The 14,500-nt window shown below is 41.7% G+C and overlaps 1 protein-coding gene across 4 annotated transcripts in view; it reads right to left on the bottom strand.

Moving 5' to 3' along the window:
- dlgap4b (discs, large (Drosophila) homolog-associated protein 4b) overlaps positions 1-14,500 on the bottom strand; it is a 124,516-nt gene that overhangs the window by 10,886 nt on the left and 99,130 nt on the right. For 3 of the 4 annotated variants that reach the window (XM_074665749.1, XM_074665760.1, XM_074665778.1), the window contains 6 exons: positions 12,040-13,301; positions 11,679-11,893; positions 10,666-10,767; positions 9,799-9,949; positions 8,609-8,864; positions 296-735 (listed from right to left, as the gene is read on the bottom strand). In XM_074665749.1, coding sequence (XP_074521850.1) covers positions 296-735; positions 8,609-8,864; positions 9,799-9,949; positions 10,666-10,767; positions 11,679-11,893; positions 12,040-13,227 — 2,352 coding nt within the window. In that variant the 5' untranslated portion in view covers positions 13,228-13,301. The remainder of the gene's footprint in view (positions 1-295; positions 736-8,608; positions 8,865-9,798; positions 9,950-10,665; positions 10,768-11,678; positions 11,894-12,039; positions 13,302-14,500) is intronic. The other variant, XM_074665770.1, reaches the window with a different exon arrangement.

A 14,500-nucleotide genomic window follows, 5' to 3' on the forward strand; every position in this document is an offset into this window, starting at 1 on the left:
TGGTTGAGCGGGAACAAAAAGATGGATTTTCTGCCATCTGTACTTCAGTATGTGGCCAGCTGTAATGATAGAGTGCTGATCACCAAGATGAAACATTTAGCTTGTAAGCACATTCTTGTGCTTGGAGTGACATATTCAGACATGGGCATAGACCACAAAGGATTATGGTTAAATGATCTTTTTCCAGGTTTTTAGCTCAGCAAAAGGAATGAGCTCCACTGAAAAACACTCATCTGTGGCGGCTGAGTTGCTCTGTGTTCAAGATAACTTCGCTGCACCAGCACTGTTCACTTACCTGTATGCCAATGGAGGATAGTTTCCTCCTGGGTACTGGTGCCACAAGAGGCTCTTCTGCTACTAGATTTGCTTTAATAGTTCCTGATTTCAGGGATTCATTCTGGATGGCTGCGTCGATCGTCTCAGTGGAAGCGTTAGAGGTGGTGGGGGCGAGTGGCTCTCTGGGTATTGCAATGGGAGTGGGGATGATGTGCGGAGGACGCGGGATACCGCGGGCCAAGCTGTTGGCACGGGTGCTGTCAAGGCTGTCAGAAGAGTTGCTATGGGCGTGGCTTGACTGGCTGTTGACCTCTGACCTCCTGTCTTGCTGGTCCAGGTAGTTGTCCTGGGCCGACTCTGTGCTGCTCTGTACTGTCACAGAGATGTAGGGTTTGGAGGTTGTGCGGGGCGGCACTGGTGGAGGAGCAGCTTTCTTACAGGTGGTTATGCATGTGGAGACTAAAGACAGGAGATAGGAAAGAGATACAATGCATTAGGGAAGTAAAATCATATCATGTGAACAAAAAGGGGACAAAGTTTTACACAGTTTTTCACAGTACAAATGATACACAGGAAGACTGTTGCTTGAATGCTTTGGGGTCAGCAAAAAAGTTTATCTTTAAATCAGGCAGAAAACTATGACTCCATCATGAGACACATGAGGATTAATGTCTGTTCGGTATTTGCCCTTAAGAACCATTTATGGCTGAAAAGGCTAGGTGGACAAAAAAAAAACAGCACCACTGTCGATCTCTGGACCACACATGACTTCTGGCAATCAGAAAATTAATGCAAAGGTACATTAACACAGCATAGTCCTGTGGTCACAGAGCCAGGACACACAGGGTTAAAAATCTAAAGCCAGGTTTCTTGCAGTGAATCTACACAGCATGACTTAAACACATTTCACCTATGTCAAACATGTCTCCTTTTAATTTTTTTACCTGTCATATTCTATTTATTCATTACCAGCAGATCATTTCATTCATTTATCCTGACAAACATCTTTACATCAACAGCCTTGTTAATGGATACAGGTAACAGAGTGAGGAAACGTCTTGTGGAGAGCATAAATAAGTGTCTGTCTGTGAGCAGTAATTCACCTAGTGACGTAAACCGTGTACCAATAGAGATTGTTAACTCTTGCATTAAGGACTACATTATGACTGTGAGTTCTTGCAGAATGAATCAAACATTGCTTTTGCAGACTTCCTTCATCACAAAAGTAAGAAAAACACATAAGCAGCAGACAGAAGTCTAATGCAACAACATGATTGCATTGAGACTCAACATGTTTTTCAGTTGGGTTTCAGAAAAGTTCTAAGAGTCTCTTATGCTTTTCAACAACCCATAATCACACACACACACACACACACACACACACACACACACACACACACACACACACACACACACACACACACACACACACACACACACACACACACACACACACACACACACACACACACACACACACATTAAGGGTGTGATGCTGGACCACTGAAACCCCTAATTCAAACAGGGAATTTTCTGTGCCTGCTTCATGATCTGATAAACAGCTGCTCCATTTGACACCAGACTGGAAAAAACTGTGGAAAACGGCCATGGAGTACAGACTAGAGCTGACTTTATTTACATACTGAGCAAAGAGGGAAAAAGTTGGGTGTGATGGTGGGGTAATTTCGCTCTGCCTCTGATCGGTCATTGGTGGTCGTAATGGAAGCCTAGGTGCATGTCTGAATGTGTATTTGATGAGCTCCTAATGTGTGTTTAAGCACCGTGGCTCCAGCACCTCCTTCGGCAGTGACACAATGTGAAATCAAACACCGGGACATCAAGTCGCAGTGGTGATGAGACTTCATTATGTGCTGTTGCAGCATTGCTGTGTGTAATTTACTACTGAAAGAGCAATGTCCTATGTTTGTGGACTGATAAATTTAGTCTTTTTACATGTGATGCTGAAGAGTCTTGGAGTTGACCTGTAGTTATCAGAATGGAGGATAATTCCTGCTCTACAATCACCTTTCATTCTTCCCATGGCAAATAAAATGAATAAATAGTTAAAAAGGTGCGCTAGTTTCACTCTGCTTCATGTGTGTTCCTTTAGTCTGAGAGTGGCTTCAGTTACAAGTCTGTCTCACTAAATATCCACACCGTAACTCAGTCTGATTAGCTGAAGGTCAAAGAAAAATGACACTAACAATCAGTGCTAAAGTATGCACACTGCTCAGACATTTAAAGGCATTCAATCACAGTCTTATTGGAAATTATAAGCTTCCAAAAACTGAATTTTGTTGAAGTTTTTCATTTTTGCTGTAATCGCAAATCACGTCTATATATTGGTTATTGGGAATTAGTATAATTAGCCTTTTGATAGGCCGGCAATCTGTCAAAGGTGTACTTCACCATATGCCAAAAGACAGCTGATAGGCTCAAGCCCATGACAACCCTGAAAGGGAAAGGCAGTAAAGATAATGGACGGAGGAAGCTGCACAGGTCTATAAAACTAGTTCATGCCTCGTTTTGCTTTGCTGAATGTTATAGTTCAAAATCTCCACAAGCCATCAAGGATTTTAAAAAACCCTTCCAGCAAACATGTGAGCTGCTGTGAAAGCCTCACACAAAAGAGCTACTGTTCCTTTTAATACACTACTTAGATTTTCTTAATGTCTATGAAACTCACATGATCTCAGACTCAGTGCCAAAATAAACATGCTGCCCTGTGAGCTGTGACACAGCTGTCATACAGCATCAGGAAAACATCCTGAACTATGACACCACAAATGGTTCCTGGTCTGTCTTCAGAACATCTTCGACAATAAGCTTTTGGGATACCTCCCACTTTTTTTTTTTCTTTAAAAAAAAGCATGCTTTATCCTCTGATTTAATTTAAGCTTATTTATGAGCAATGCTTTCAATATTTGCTTCTACATATTGATTTTTCCAAGGCGCAGTCATCTGCTCAGATTCGCATGTGCTGGCCTCTAGTTCCTCACAGCTAAGAAACAGAAAACCAACTCATTAATGAAGATGAAACCAAAACCACATCTAGACCAGATAATGTTCAGCATCAGTCATAGCTAACAACGTGTGAAAAGCGATGGATTATCCACCACCTTCCCTGCTTTAGGAAAAGGCTGCTGCGGCAACTTTGACAAATCTCTCGTGACTGAGATCCAAAGATAAGTTCAGCACTGTTGTGGCAGTTATGTGATGCATCAGCTTAACCCTGCATCCCAGTCTGCAGGACAGCTGTCACAAACTGGGTGAGAAAGGACATCAATGTGCATGTGGATGTGTTTTGGCCTCTTGCCCTGTAGTCCACTTTATGTCACATCCTGCTTTCATCATTCGAAACAGAATTCCCCCTTAAATCCTAATACCACAGAATCTGCTTTACCCGCCAAAAACACGCCCTGAAATCATATCTGAGAATCTGAGAATCTGAGAGCTGCTTCTGAGATTAGACAAGAGATAGAGTAGAGGATCTGGACTGGCTGTGTGGCTATAGTTTATATTAGTCTATGAGTGGAAACAGTCTTACTCTTATGATATGCAATCCAAGAGCCAAAGCCAGCAAAAAAACTAACAAGCAGCTATTACCTGGGGTATGGGAGAAATAAATCGATGTATTGAAGTATCAAGATTTTTTGTATAACAATTTTAAATCTGGATTTTTTTTCAAAAATATATATTTTTTTAAATTTAAATCCTTCCTTTTAGTCTTTGTTTATAAGACAGCTCCTTATATAGTACAGTCTGCAGACATCATCAATCTATCACCTTTTTCACATGGCCTGGTGTTAAAAAAGCAAACTAAAAATCTCAAAAATTGGAAATATCAATGACTCACAATCTAAATTGAATCACCCCCCCCAAAAAATCAAAAAGAAACAAATTGGGAAAAAAAGCATATTGTCTACCCAGCTACCCAGCTAGGGATGGGTACATTTCACATTTGAAATGATACTGTACCGATGCCCGGTACCTGACAATCGTTACTGGTACTCAACAGTACCAATTTTCTGTACTTTTTTGTGTTTATGTGGGAAAAAACATCAATTTGTTTAATAATGAAGTACAGTATTTTTTTTTATTTAACATATTTATTCTCCAATTTATAACCTTGAAATACTGTGTTCATGTCCAGCATGGACAATCTCCTACTCTCCCTCACAGTCACAAGGAGGCATTTAGGTACCTAAAATAGGTACCTTTTGGTTTTATGTGAATCGGTACCCGGTACTTTTGACAGAATTCAGTCCCTACCTATAAAAGTACCTAATCTGGTACCCATGCCTAGTCCCAGCCCTACTATTACCTGTCTTCAAACTGACCTGAATCGTCTCAAAGGCTGTGTTTGCCCCGCAAGCCTTATCATAGGGTTACAAAGATCCTTCAGTGAAAGCTTTTTAGATGTTGGAGTGCATTAGCCATGATCAAAATCCGTCTAACAGAGGCAAAATGGCTGCAGACATCCATCTCGTTTTCAAATGATCTAATAATTCACTTCATCTGAAGCAAAAAAAGTTGCATATGTAAAGTCTATTGATCTAAACCCAGCATTACTTAATGTGACAGGGCAACCACAGCAGTGATCAGACAGGTTTCAGACAGGTTTAGAGTTAAACCACATTGTTTTCTTTTCATGGCTACTGTTTTTCCCACAGCTCAGATCTCAGCTGCTTAATCAGTGAAGCAGCTGGTCCAAGAAAACTCTGCAAAAATCTTCCAAAATGAAGATCGTAAAAACAAATTTTACACTCAAGTAGATAAATTATATGTAAGCAAGATAATCTGTGAGATTCCCAGAGAAATGTAGTTTATAAGCCAGAAAATGCAGCCAGGGCTGAGATCCCACGGCTAATTTATGTATGGATAGTAAAATGCACATGCTCTGATTTAGCCCATTTCCAGAACATGCTTAGCCACACAAACATTCACAGCTGTGCAAGCATACTTGAATGTAACAGTCACTGACAATAGCACCCATGCTTACAAAAAGCTTTCCTAAACCCAAACATCCTGAATACAAAAGAAAAGGGCTCTGAAACAGAGTACAAAGCCTCAAACTACTCAGTGTAAGTCAGTATAACTCAGAGGCTGTGCTACACAAGAGAATTTAACAACACAAACAAGCAAACGCTTTGTGCCAAAATGTTTGAGTGGAATCTGGAGTGGGTGCTGAGCACTGCTGTTTTTATGCCATCTGGACAGTGGTTCTGTTGTCCACCCAAAGGCCAGTTCAAGATGTGATTTTCAAGGCTTGGAAACAATTAGTTGCAAGGAGCTACGGCAGTAAGAAACCATTTCTCTACAAACCCATGACTGCTTTATCTCAACCCTCTCTACAGGGTGAAAACATTATCTTATTGTATGATTTTAACTAAACTCCAGTAAAAAAAAATCTGTAACATAATGGATGCTGTCTTGTCCACACACTCACACTGAAAGAAAACCACTGAAGTAGGAGACCATGGTCAGTTTCTGATGTGCTGGAAACTCGCACATAATCCAAGCTTTAACTATGACAGACTGCGAAGGACAATTCACCAACCACTGTTTCCATAACAAGAGTCCTTCTATTGCTTATCAGTGAATACATTTTACATAAAACAGATGAAGCCTTTTCCTCTCCCTTGATGACATTATAAAATGCATCATTGCACTGCTGGAAACTATTTTCTGCCAATGATGCTGATTAAAACACTGTAGGGAAAAGCAATGAGTGCTAAAGATGCTAAAACAACCCCAGAAACACGCTTACAGGTGAATGTCCTGGATCAAAGACTCATGAAGTCTGATCAATTATTTCCCCCATCAGAGCTGTCGTCATTTGAAGCAAGACTCTGACAGACAAAAGGTGAATTGTGATGCTCTATTTAACATTATAGCACTGCTTGCCTAGTTGTCTGCTCCATGCCAGTTAACCCAACTGTATTCTTTTATCAGATAACAGGCTTTAGCTAGAACCATTATTCCAATGACTTATCACAATAAATGCTTTGCACAACAGCTTAGCTCCAGAAATGCATGGCCTAATATATTAAACGTGACCCTAAAATGGATTTAATCCATGTTGCCATACACAGGAAAACCCACAGGGATAAAAGTGGGGCAGCTCTCAAATAATCCCCTGTGGAGTCCAATTTTCCAACCCAGCAACCAAAAAAAGTACTTAAAAAAGACAGTGAATACTTTAACAATAGGCAGCTAAAGGATCATTCAACTTATTCATACTGTAACATGTCCTCACAAAGTTTTTGTGAGTCAAGTGGAGTGTCAGGGGCAGCACACACTGTGGATAGAAGGTGTTGTTCTTCTTTCAGCAACAGGATACATGGCAAAGAACATTCAATTATTCATATATGGAAAGAGCGTGTCACACATTACTGCAGGCATGGTAGAGCGTTAAATCAAACACTGATAAGGGAAGCTGAGGAGAAAACATGGTTTAATTTGGCTTACAGTTATTCATATGTGAGCATCTCATTTTATTTTTTGTTTTTGTTTTACAAGTGATTTTTACAAATTGAACCTCTAAATTTTACCTCTAAATTTTCATACAGGTGAAAGATGAAGGAATTGATAGACGGACGCTTCAAACCTCATCTGCCTGTTGAGTTTACACTCTTTTGAATGTAATGCCACGCACAAAAACCATTAACTTAGGCACGTAGATTTCCAAGACACTTTGAGTAAATTGTACACTTGGTGCTAACGTACTCTTTAAGCTCCTTTGGCCAACGGAAAAAACGCCGAATAAAAAAACAGGCGTTAAAAACGCTAGAAACGTAAAAACACACCTTATATTCCGTAAAGATTGGACGTCATGAAGTTGTTATAACAACTTTAAAGTGGCTTAAATACTCACCCTGCAGCCAGATATGGACTAATAAACGGCACTCTGGTCTCTTGAATTTGTCCTTAAATTATTTCAGTTCAGCTGTGGCTACTCTTGAGCTCTCTGTTCAGGGTCGATGGAAAAAAAAGCCGGGTCCGACTGATTTTTGTTTGTGTCTCTGGTCTCTAGACAGGCGGAGGCGTGGCTGCCGATGCCTTCACGGACGCCTCGGACACTCAAACGATACGATGTGTTCATTAGAGAAAAACACATTTTTCCCCTGCATGATATTTGCGTACAAATGGACGACGTAAAAAGCGTGTCACTTTGTTTTTTGCATAGCTTTTTAAAGAATAAAAGCACAGGAAAGAGTTTTTTTCCATGTCAGTTTTATGAGGAGACAGCTTATCTCTTTTTCAAATTAATTAAAAATAACAGAAATGGGAAAGAAAAAAGAAGAAAAACAAACACAAAACAAATGTTAAAACTTTATAATCACGTGAAAGACCATCATGGGGATATCCCCGAAAATCATAGACAACAAGAGGGCCAAAAAATGAGCTACCATGGAGGCAGCATAAGCTTTATGGTCTGCTTGGACTGTGGCATAGAGCGCCACCTAGTGGTTGCTCTATAGCACAGATAAACTACAGTAACTTGAGCAGTCACAGGCTTGCCATTTTTTTACTCATGGGAACGTTTAGATGGCACCAAAAGAGCACAACCTTGTTTAATACACGGTAGACAGGTAGTCACCACACTTATTTTGCCAAAATTGTCTGTTGAATTGCTGACAAGGGGGAGGTTTGAAAACTTAACATGGAGCCTTAACATGTTTTCAGTGATGAAATAGAAATCTGTCCCTGGTCTTTTTTTTTTTTTTTTACCTGTGGTCTAATTGTACACAAACATCGATTTTAGAGTTATGTTTTGAATTTATTACCTGTATGTGCAGGTAGGATGCGAGGTCTGTCTTTTCCAAAAAGCTGAAGAAAAATTGCAAGTTGTTTCTCCTTTGGGGCTTTGTCCAAGCCAGTGGCTATCAGGTAAGAAGCAAACTTTTCTTTCCATGTCTTCAAATGTGTTGAAAGGTCATCTACTTTGGGCAGAAAAGTCTGCATTTGAGCTTTAAAAAAAAAAAAAAAAAAAAAAAAAAAAGGGAATCCAATGTGTGGGGGACGAGTGTCCCATCAAGGACCAAGGCCGTAAAAGATCATTCATATCACATCATAATAAAAGAATTAATCAAAACAAGAATGTGGGCCAGGTCTCACTGGCAATTAAAAAAAGATCAAGATGAAACCACCAATTATGCAGTTTACTTCATAGTTTAAGCAGATATGTTCAATACATTGTATTCTGTGCTTAGTCTTAGTTCCTGTCTTTATCAATATATCTAATATGTCTATTAACATGGATATTGATGTAAAAATAAACACAGATATTCAGGAAATGGTTTCATCTGTTTTTCATTCAGTGACTCACCAGTGCTGGTGCTGTAGGTGCGGACAGTGGGGTCATTGGGAGGGGGTGAGCAGCCTGAGTCCATTGATGCTGTGTCCTCATCTTGGGAACAGCCAGCTTGGATGGCTCTCAGGTAGCTGTGGCTGCGGGATCGGAAGCATGTGGGCATGGGCAGGTCCGGGGGCTCTGGGTTGTCCTGAGAGTGGGAGCGGGAATCTCTGAATGTGGACTCGGAGCTTCGGTCCTCGTAGGGATGACTCAAATCCAGGTCCCTTAACTGGAAAAAGAAAAGTATAAGACTAACAACATCAAAACAGTTGTGAATGTTTCCGTGACAAACATTGTCCACCTTTGGACTAACATATGACCCCATACACTGTGGCAATAAATCACTCAAGGACTAAGAGTTTCATTTTTTTATAAGAAGACAAATGTTAAAGCAAGAGGACATTGCTTTGAAAATTTTTTAGTATGAAAAAAGTCAGAAACTGATCAGAGTGCTTCTGCAGAGTGAGAGCTGGCCTTGAAGTGATGGGTTTCATATTGTGTTGATTGACAGAAAAGCCTCAGTCAAAATGTGCTCAGAGCAACGTTATTTAGAAGCTTCTGAGATGAGTGAGCTTAGGAGAGACAGTTTAGTGTTCAGTGTTGTAAACTGTTGGGTTAAGATATTTCCCTTAGATTTTAATCAAAAATAAATGTATTGAAACCATTACCAAATTTCTCCATTATGACTCTGTGCAATGCTTACAGTCACTGAAACATGGTGACCTGTTTAGATTTTGTAAAAATCCGGTTCTAACAGCCTACACTGCCTCTTTTGACAGATTCATTGAAAAAGATCAGAGTTGTTCATCAGCTCAGTAACCTTGTCACTGGGAGGCTAATAGCTCTTATGTAAGTGCTGAATAAGACTTTAAATACTTGCGTCAGTCGTTTGACTTCTACTTTCATAACATTAAATGAGACACACTGGGGATTCTTTGTTCAGTGCAAGCTCTCTTAGTTTCTTCAGTCATTCATATGCTCTCTGAAAATATGCAGATCATACAACTGAAATGAGCAATGGAAGCTACACGCTGACAAAGGGCCCTTTGGTACTGGGTGGTGACGTAGAAGTGGGAATATTGCTAGGGGATCAGGGATGCAAATTTATAGCAAATACAAATGAGAACAGGGGTGGAAACAACGTTTCTCAATGAAACACTGACCTGACTCATGCAACTACGTCTCCCTAAGGTGCTGCAGGCCTGGCTGAAATCGTCATCATCCCAAGGTGGCAGAGATGAGCCTGGACCCCCAATGCAGTCTAGGTTGTCCAGGCTGCGGTTGTTGGAGAGCTCTCGGAGAGATGGAAGACAGCTGGGTAAAGGAAAAACGAGATGAAAGAGATACATGAACTCAAAGAGCAGGAAGGCAAGAGGGCAGAAGAGCAGGAGGGCAGAGGGGCGTGGTCAGAGAGAAGATTAAAACAAATTTTATGTTAATGTATGATATGATAAAAGGTAGGACAAGAGAGATATAATGGGGGGTGGGGGGTGGGGGGTTGAAAGAGAGATTTAAGCTTATTCATGAACAAACCCCTTTTTTTCTATATTTATTAGAGGTTATAGACCCCAAATATATTTATTCTCATTCTCATTTTTCATTATGCAAAGCCTGTGATGTTAAGTGTTGCATGTACAAAGTTATTAATGCCATCATGGTGCCAAAGACAAAGAACAATTTGGTTGATCAGCAGCTCTGAAGTTTTAACACATTCTTTGTCAGCACACAGTGATATTGACATGGCAGCAAGCTGCCATGCCATGGTTAGGTGACCCTGATGTTCCCTTTTTTCGATCTGAAGTGTAAAACTCAGCCTCTTTTCATCTAAAAGCGCATAGCAGATGGTGTTAACAAGCTTAAAGGACGCTTATAGTAGTTGGCAGCAGAGTATGAACTTGGCAGGTGCAGATGCTGCTGACTCTAAAGACATCCATGGGGTGCAGAGCAGAGCCATTGATTGTGAATGATACAATGAGACTCAAGAACTTGCACCACACCCCCGAGATGTGGCTTACAGACCTACCACTGACCTGCTCATTGATCTGCCCAGCTGATGCAGAGAGGACACACTGTGGAGAGGAGACCACAGGGCATCCAGCTCTTCCTGCAACAAGGAGTAATCCAGGGTTCTGCTGCTCACGCCCAGCAAGGTGGAGCAGACCAGGAAGGAGTGGGGTTGCATAGTCAAGGATTGGCAGGGGAGGCAGGGTTAGTCATTTAAGAACTCTTAAGGGTAAAAGAAATCCTTAAGTTTCTAAACTCAGACTTTAAAAAGATTTAAAGTCTATGAGAGGATGTCAACATTAGGGAAAGAGGAGGGTTTTTTTGTTCTGTTTTTACAGTTTTTAACTGTGAATGGAGTTGTAATCACTCACATCAAATGGTATCCAACTGATTGTTCACCAGTTTCAAGCTCTGAAACCATGTCTCAGTTAGTTAGTTAAACTTCCCACGTAAGGAGAAACATTTGAAGCAGTGTCTATTGCAGCTATACTGACTTAATCGAGTTTGTATATCTTAATATAATGATCAGGGCACCATTTAAAAAATGTTAAGTATGCAGATTTCGATATTTTTAGTTGTTTAAAAAAGTGGTAAAAAGTGTCAAAATAACTAATTTGTGTGTCCAGTTATGCTTTGTGGACTCAATGTATGGAAGGTAAATCACAAACAAGGTATGGAAAGGCTGACATGTGGGAGACAATAGGAGGTCTGACCCACTTAATTCTATGTGTGAGTAGGAGCAGCATGGACTGTGTGTACTTGATTTAGTGTGTCATTTTGAGTGCATGTGGAATGACTTTCTATTTCCTGCATAATGCCACAGAGGGGCTGAACATTTTCGTTTTAGAGTGCAAAAAAAAAGAAAAAAAAGAATGTCCCATATATTCCTGTAAATGGCTTAAAATTTTGTCTAATCAGTGTCTAAACCCAAACAGTAACTTCTATTAAAGCAGATTCACATAAAGAAAAATAACATTGTTATTACCCTTTCTTGAACTCTAATATGTTCTAGATAACAATAAAACTCAGTCGGTCTTACTTGCGAAGGGGTAGCTGTTCACTCAGAGAATGCTGCGTAGCCCTGAGGTAGCTCTGGCGGCGAGCAGCAGTTTTTGGTGAAGGTTTGGGGCTCCCCTCTGAGTCATCACTGTCTTCCATATCTCCCATGGCCTTCACATAGCTACCACTGCGCATTCGCCGACAGGGAATTTCATTGGCACCCATGTTGCGACCTAATGTGCTACTCCAATCCCCCTGAAGGAAGAGTAAGATGGATTATTCAAACCTGAAGGTGAAAAGGGTTAGTGTACTTTTTCAGAAGCATGGGCATTAATGGACCTTTTTTTAATTTTACAACAGAATCTGACATAAAACACTGCAGTATATTCAGGTGTACTCACCCTTCGTCCAACCTGCAGGTAGTTACAAGTTAGTTCTTGTTGGCAGGATTTGGACTTAAGCATTGACCTGTCCAGAGTAGCCGAGCCTTTCTGGATCACCTGTCTTGGCTGGCCCATGGTCAATGTGGACCAGGACCCTCCTTTCATATATTCATTATCATTTATCATCATTCTTCCTGTACCACCACCTCCTCCACCTCCAGATGCAGGAAGTGCAGGATACTTCATGTCATTGCTACTTTTGGAGGTGCTGATTGTACTGTAGCCACTGTGAATGTATCTACTCTGTCCGCCCTGGCTGTCATGGCCAGTTGGACGCCCCAGAGTCATCATGGCCATTGTGTTGTGATAGCTGCTCAAATCGCTGCTGTCCAAATCGTCTGAGCTCCAATAACCTGACATGTTGGAGCGTGGCCTTCGTTTGGCAGTCCCCTCTGACTTTGTACCCCGGTCTTTGCTTTTGGATCTGCGATTATGCTTGCCTCCATCTTCTGTGCCAGATGAGCCTCCACCACTGCCAGTGGAACGTCCGTTGATATTTCCTTTCATGTGTTGACTCTCCAGAGATTGAGATTTTGCAAAGAGCTTCTGAACAGAGTGTACCATTGAACGTATGCGACCAGGACTGTCTGTGCGCTGTTTGGCTGCTGCAACAGCAGATGTTCGATGGAACTGTAAAGTGCTGAAACCATCACGGCCTCCAGGTAGCTGCTTTTCAAACTCCAACAAATTAGGAGTTGCTTGGTGCTTGGTCATATGGTGTGATATCGTTGCTGAGCCACTTGTAATCATCGGTGTTCGTGCACTCAGCCCTGCCATCCCCATACCCATTCCCATGCCCATGGACATGGAGGTGCCCATAGTCCCTGTACTTATCCCCCCAATGCTGTCCCCAGGTGGTGAGAAGTCAGACTGATCATAAGAGTTGTAGTCAATCCGAGGGAAGGTGCTGCTGTTGGACAGTTGGTTGTTGAGAGGCAGCATGCAGTCCGGTGGAAGGGAGCCAGTGTTGGCTGACTGGTAGAGATGAGGGTCCATGGTGCCATAGTGGTCCATTGTAGGGCTCAGCAGGTAAGGGCTTCGCGGCATGGTACTGGTCCTCTGGTTGTAGAGGGTGTCTGTATGCCCCGTTGTCGGATCACAGGAGTCAGACAGGTGTCTGTTGCGGGTGGTCCCCAACCCTTTCATGGTGGCAAGGAGGTCTAACCCTTTAGAAGACCTCCAGGCCAAGTGAGAATGACTGGTGACTTGCGAGGTGGTTCCTAAAAAACAGAGGCAGACAGAACAAAAAGTTTACAACAAATAACTGTAATATTAAACAAAACACACAAGCACAGACAGACATGCACCACTCACGTGCCCACTCATGTGCCAAACCAGACTACAAACAGGCACGCTGTAGGGCGCTGAGGGGAAAACTGTGCTGTGAATACACTAGCTTTCACAGTTGCTGCCCACAGCAAACATCTGTGTTAAAATGCTGGAAGTGGACAGAGAAAAACATCATGTGGGACAATGATGAGCTGATACCAGTGGGTTAGGGCATACATTATGAGGAAATGAACAAGTGCTGCAGTCATCTGCAGCTCCCAACACCTCCACAGATATGTGGGGGCATGGTCTGCCAGAAGTCAGTGTGTGTTTGGTGTGGACACTGGCATTATTCAGGATAACTGAGTTGCTTCTCAGTAGTATTTTGGTGTAATCACAAGTCTTTTTCACCTGCTTGAAAAATTCTCCACGACTCTCTCAATCTAAATTCCTCGGTGCTGCTACTGCAACAGGTTAGTTTTGACACAGCTGCCAAATAGCTGGGAGAGCCCTTTCTTTAGCTTGCCATGTTTTTCCTTTGCCTACTATTCCTCCTGCTTACCTCCCACCTCTCTTCCTCTCTCTGTCTCTCCTACAGCTATCCACCTACACTGGGTTTCCCTGGCGCTGCTTACTGGGCTCCTGTCTTATCTTTGCAGGCGAGACGAGGCTGTCAGGCCGACTGTTGTAGTGAAACCAGTAAAGAAGTTTTACCAGCAGGGGGCCTGTTGCAGGAACTGGTAGCCAAATCTCCTTTTCATGCTAGTCAAGCTATGCCAATGGCTATGGTAGAGACGTGAGAGAAGTGCTGTTTCATGTCACAGAAAATTACACACGATAATAGATGTGGTGCATCTTGCAAAAGCACTGCAAAAGTGATTGAGATTTTTCTGGTGCATACTTCACACTAAGATGCGACTTCATAAGTAGCTCATTATTCAGTGTGGCAAGCAATCAGTAATTGGGAATCTAATTTCTCCTCTTTGCTTCCTGTGCTCAGGTTTGTGAAGAATATGTGACAAAATAACCACAGAGGCCCTTCACATGTATCACAGCACATATCATTACTGTAAGTCAATTCAGAATTCAGGGACATGCAAGCTGCTTCCTTACTCTGTTTTAAGTGAATGCAGTTTCCTTCACTACTTTT

Source organism: Halichoeres trimaculatus, unplaced genomic scaffold (assembly GCF_033239565.1).
Source record: "Halichoeres trimaculatus isolate MK-OKI-2021-1 unplaced genomic scaffold, fHalTri1.1 fHalTri1_scaffold_1, whole genome shotgun sequence".
In the NCBI taxonomy this organism is placed as follows: Eukaryota; Metazoa; Chordata; class Actinopteri; order Labriformes; family Labridae; genus Halichoeres; species Halichoeres trimaculatus.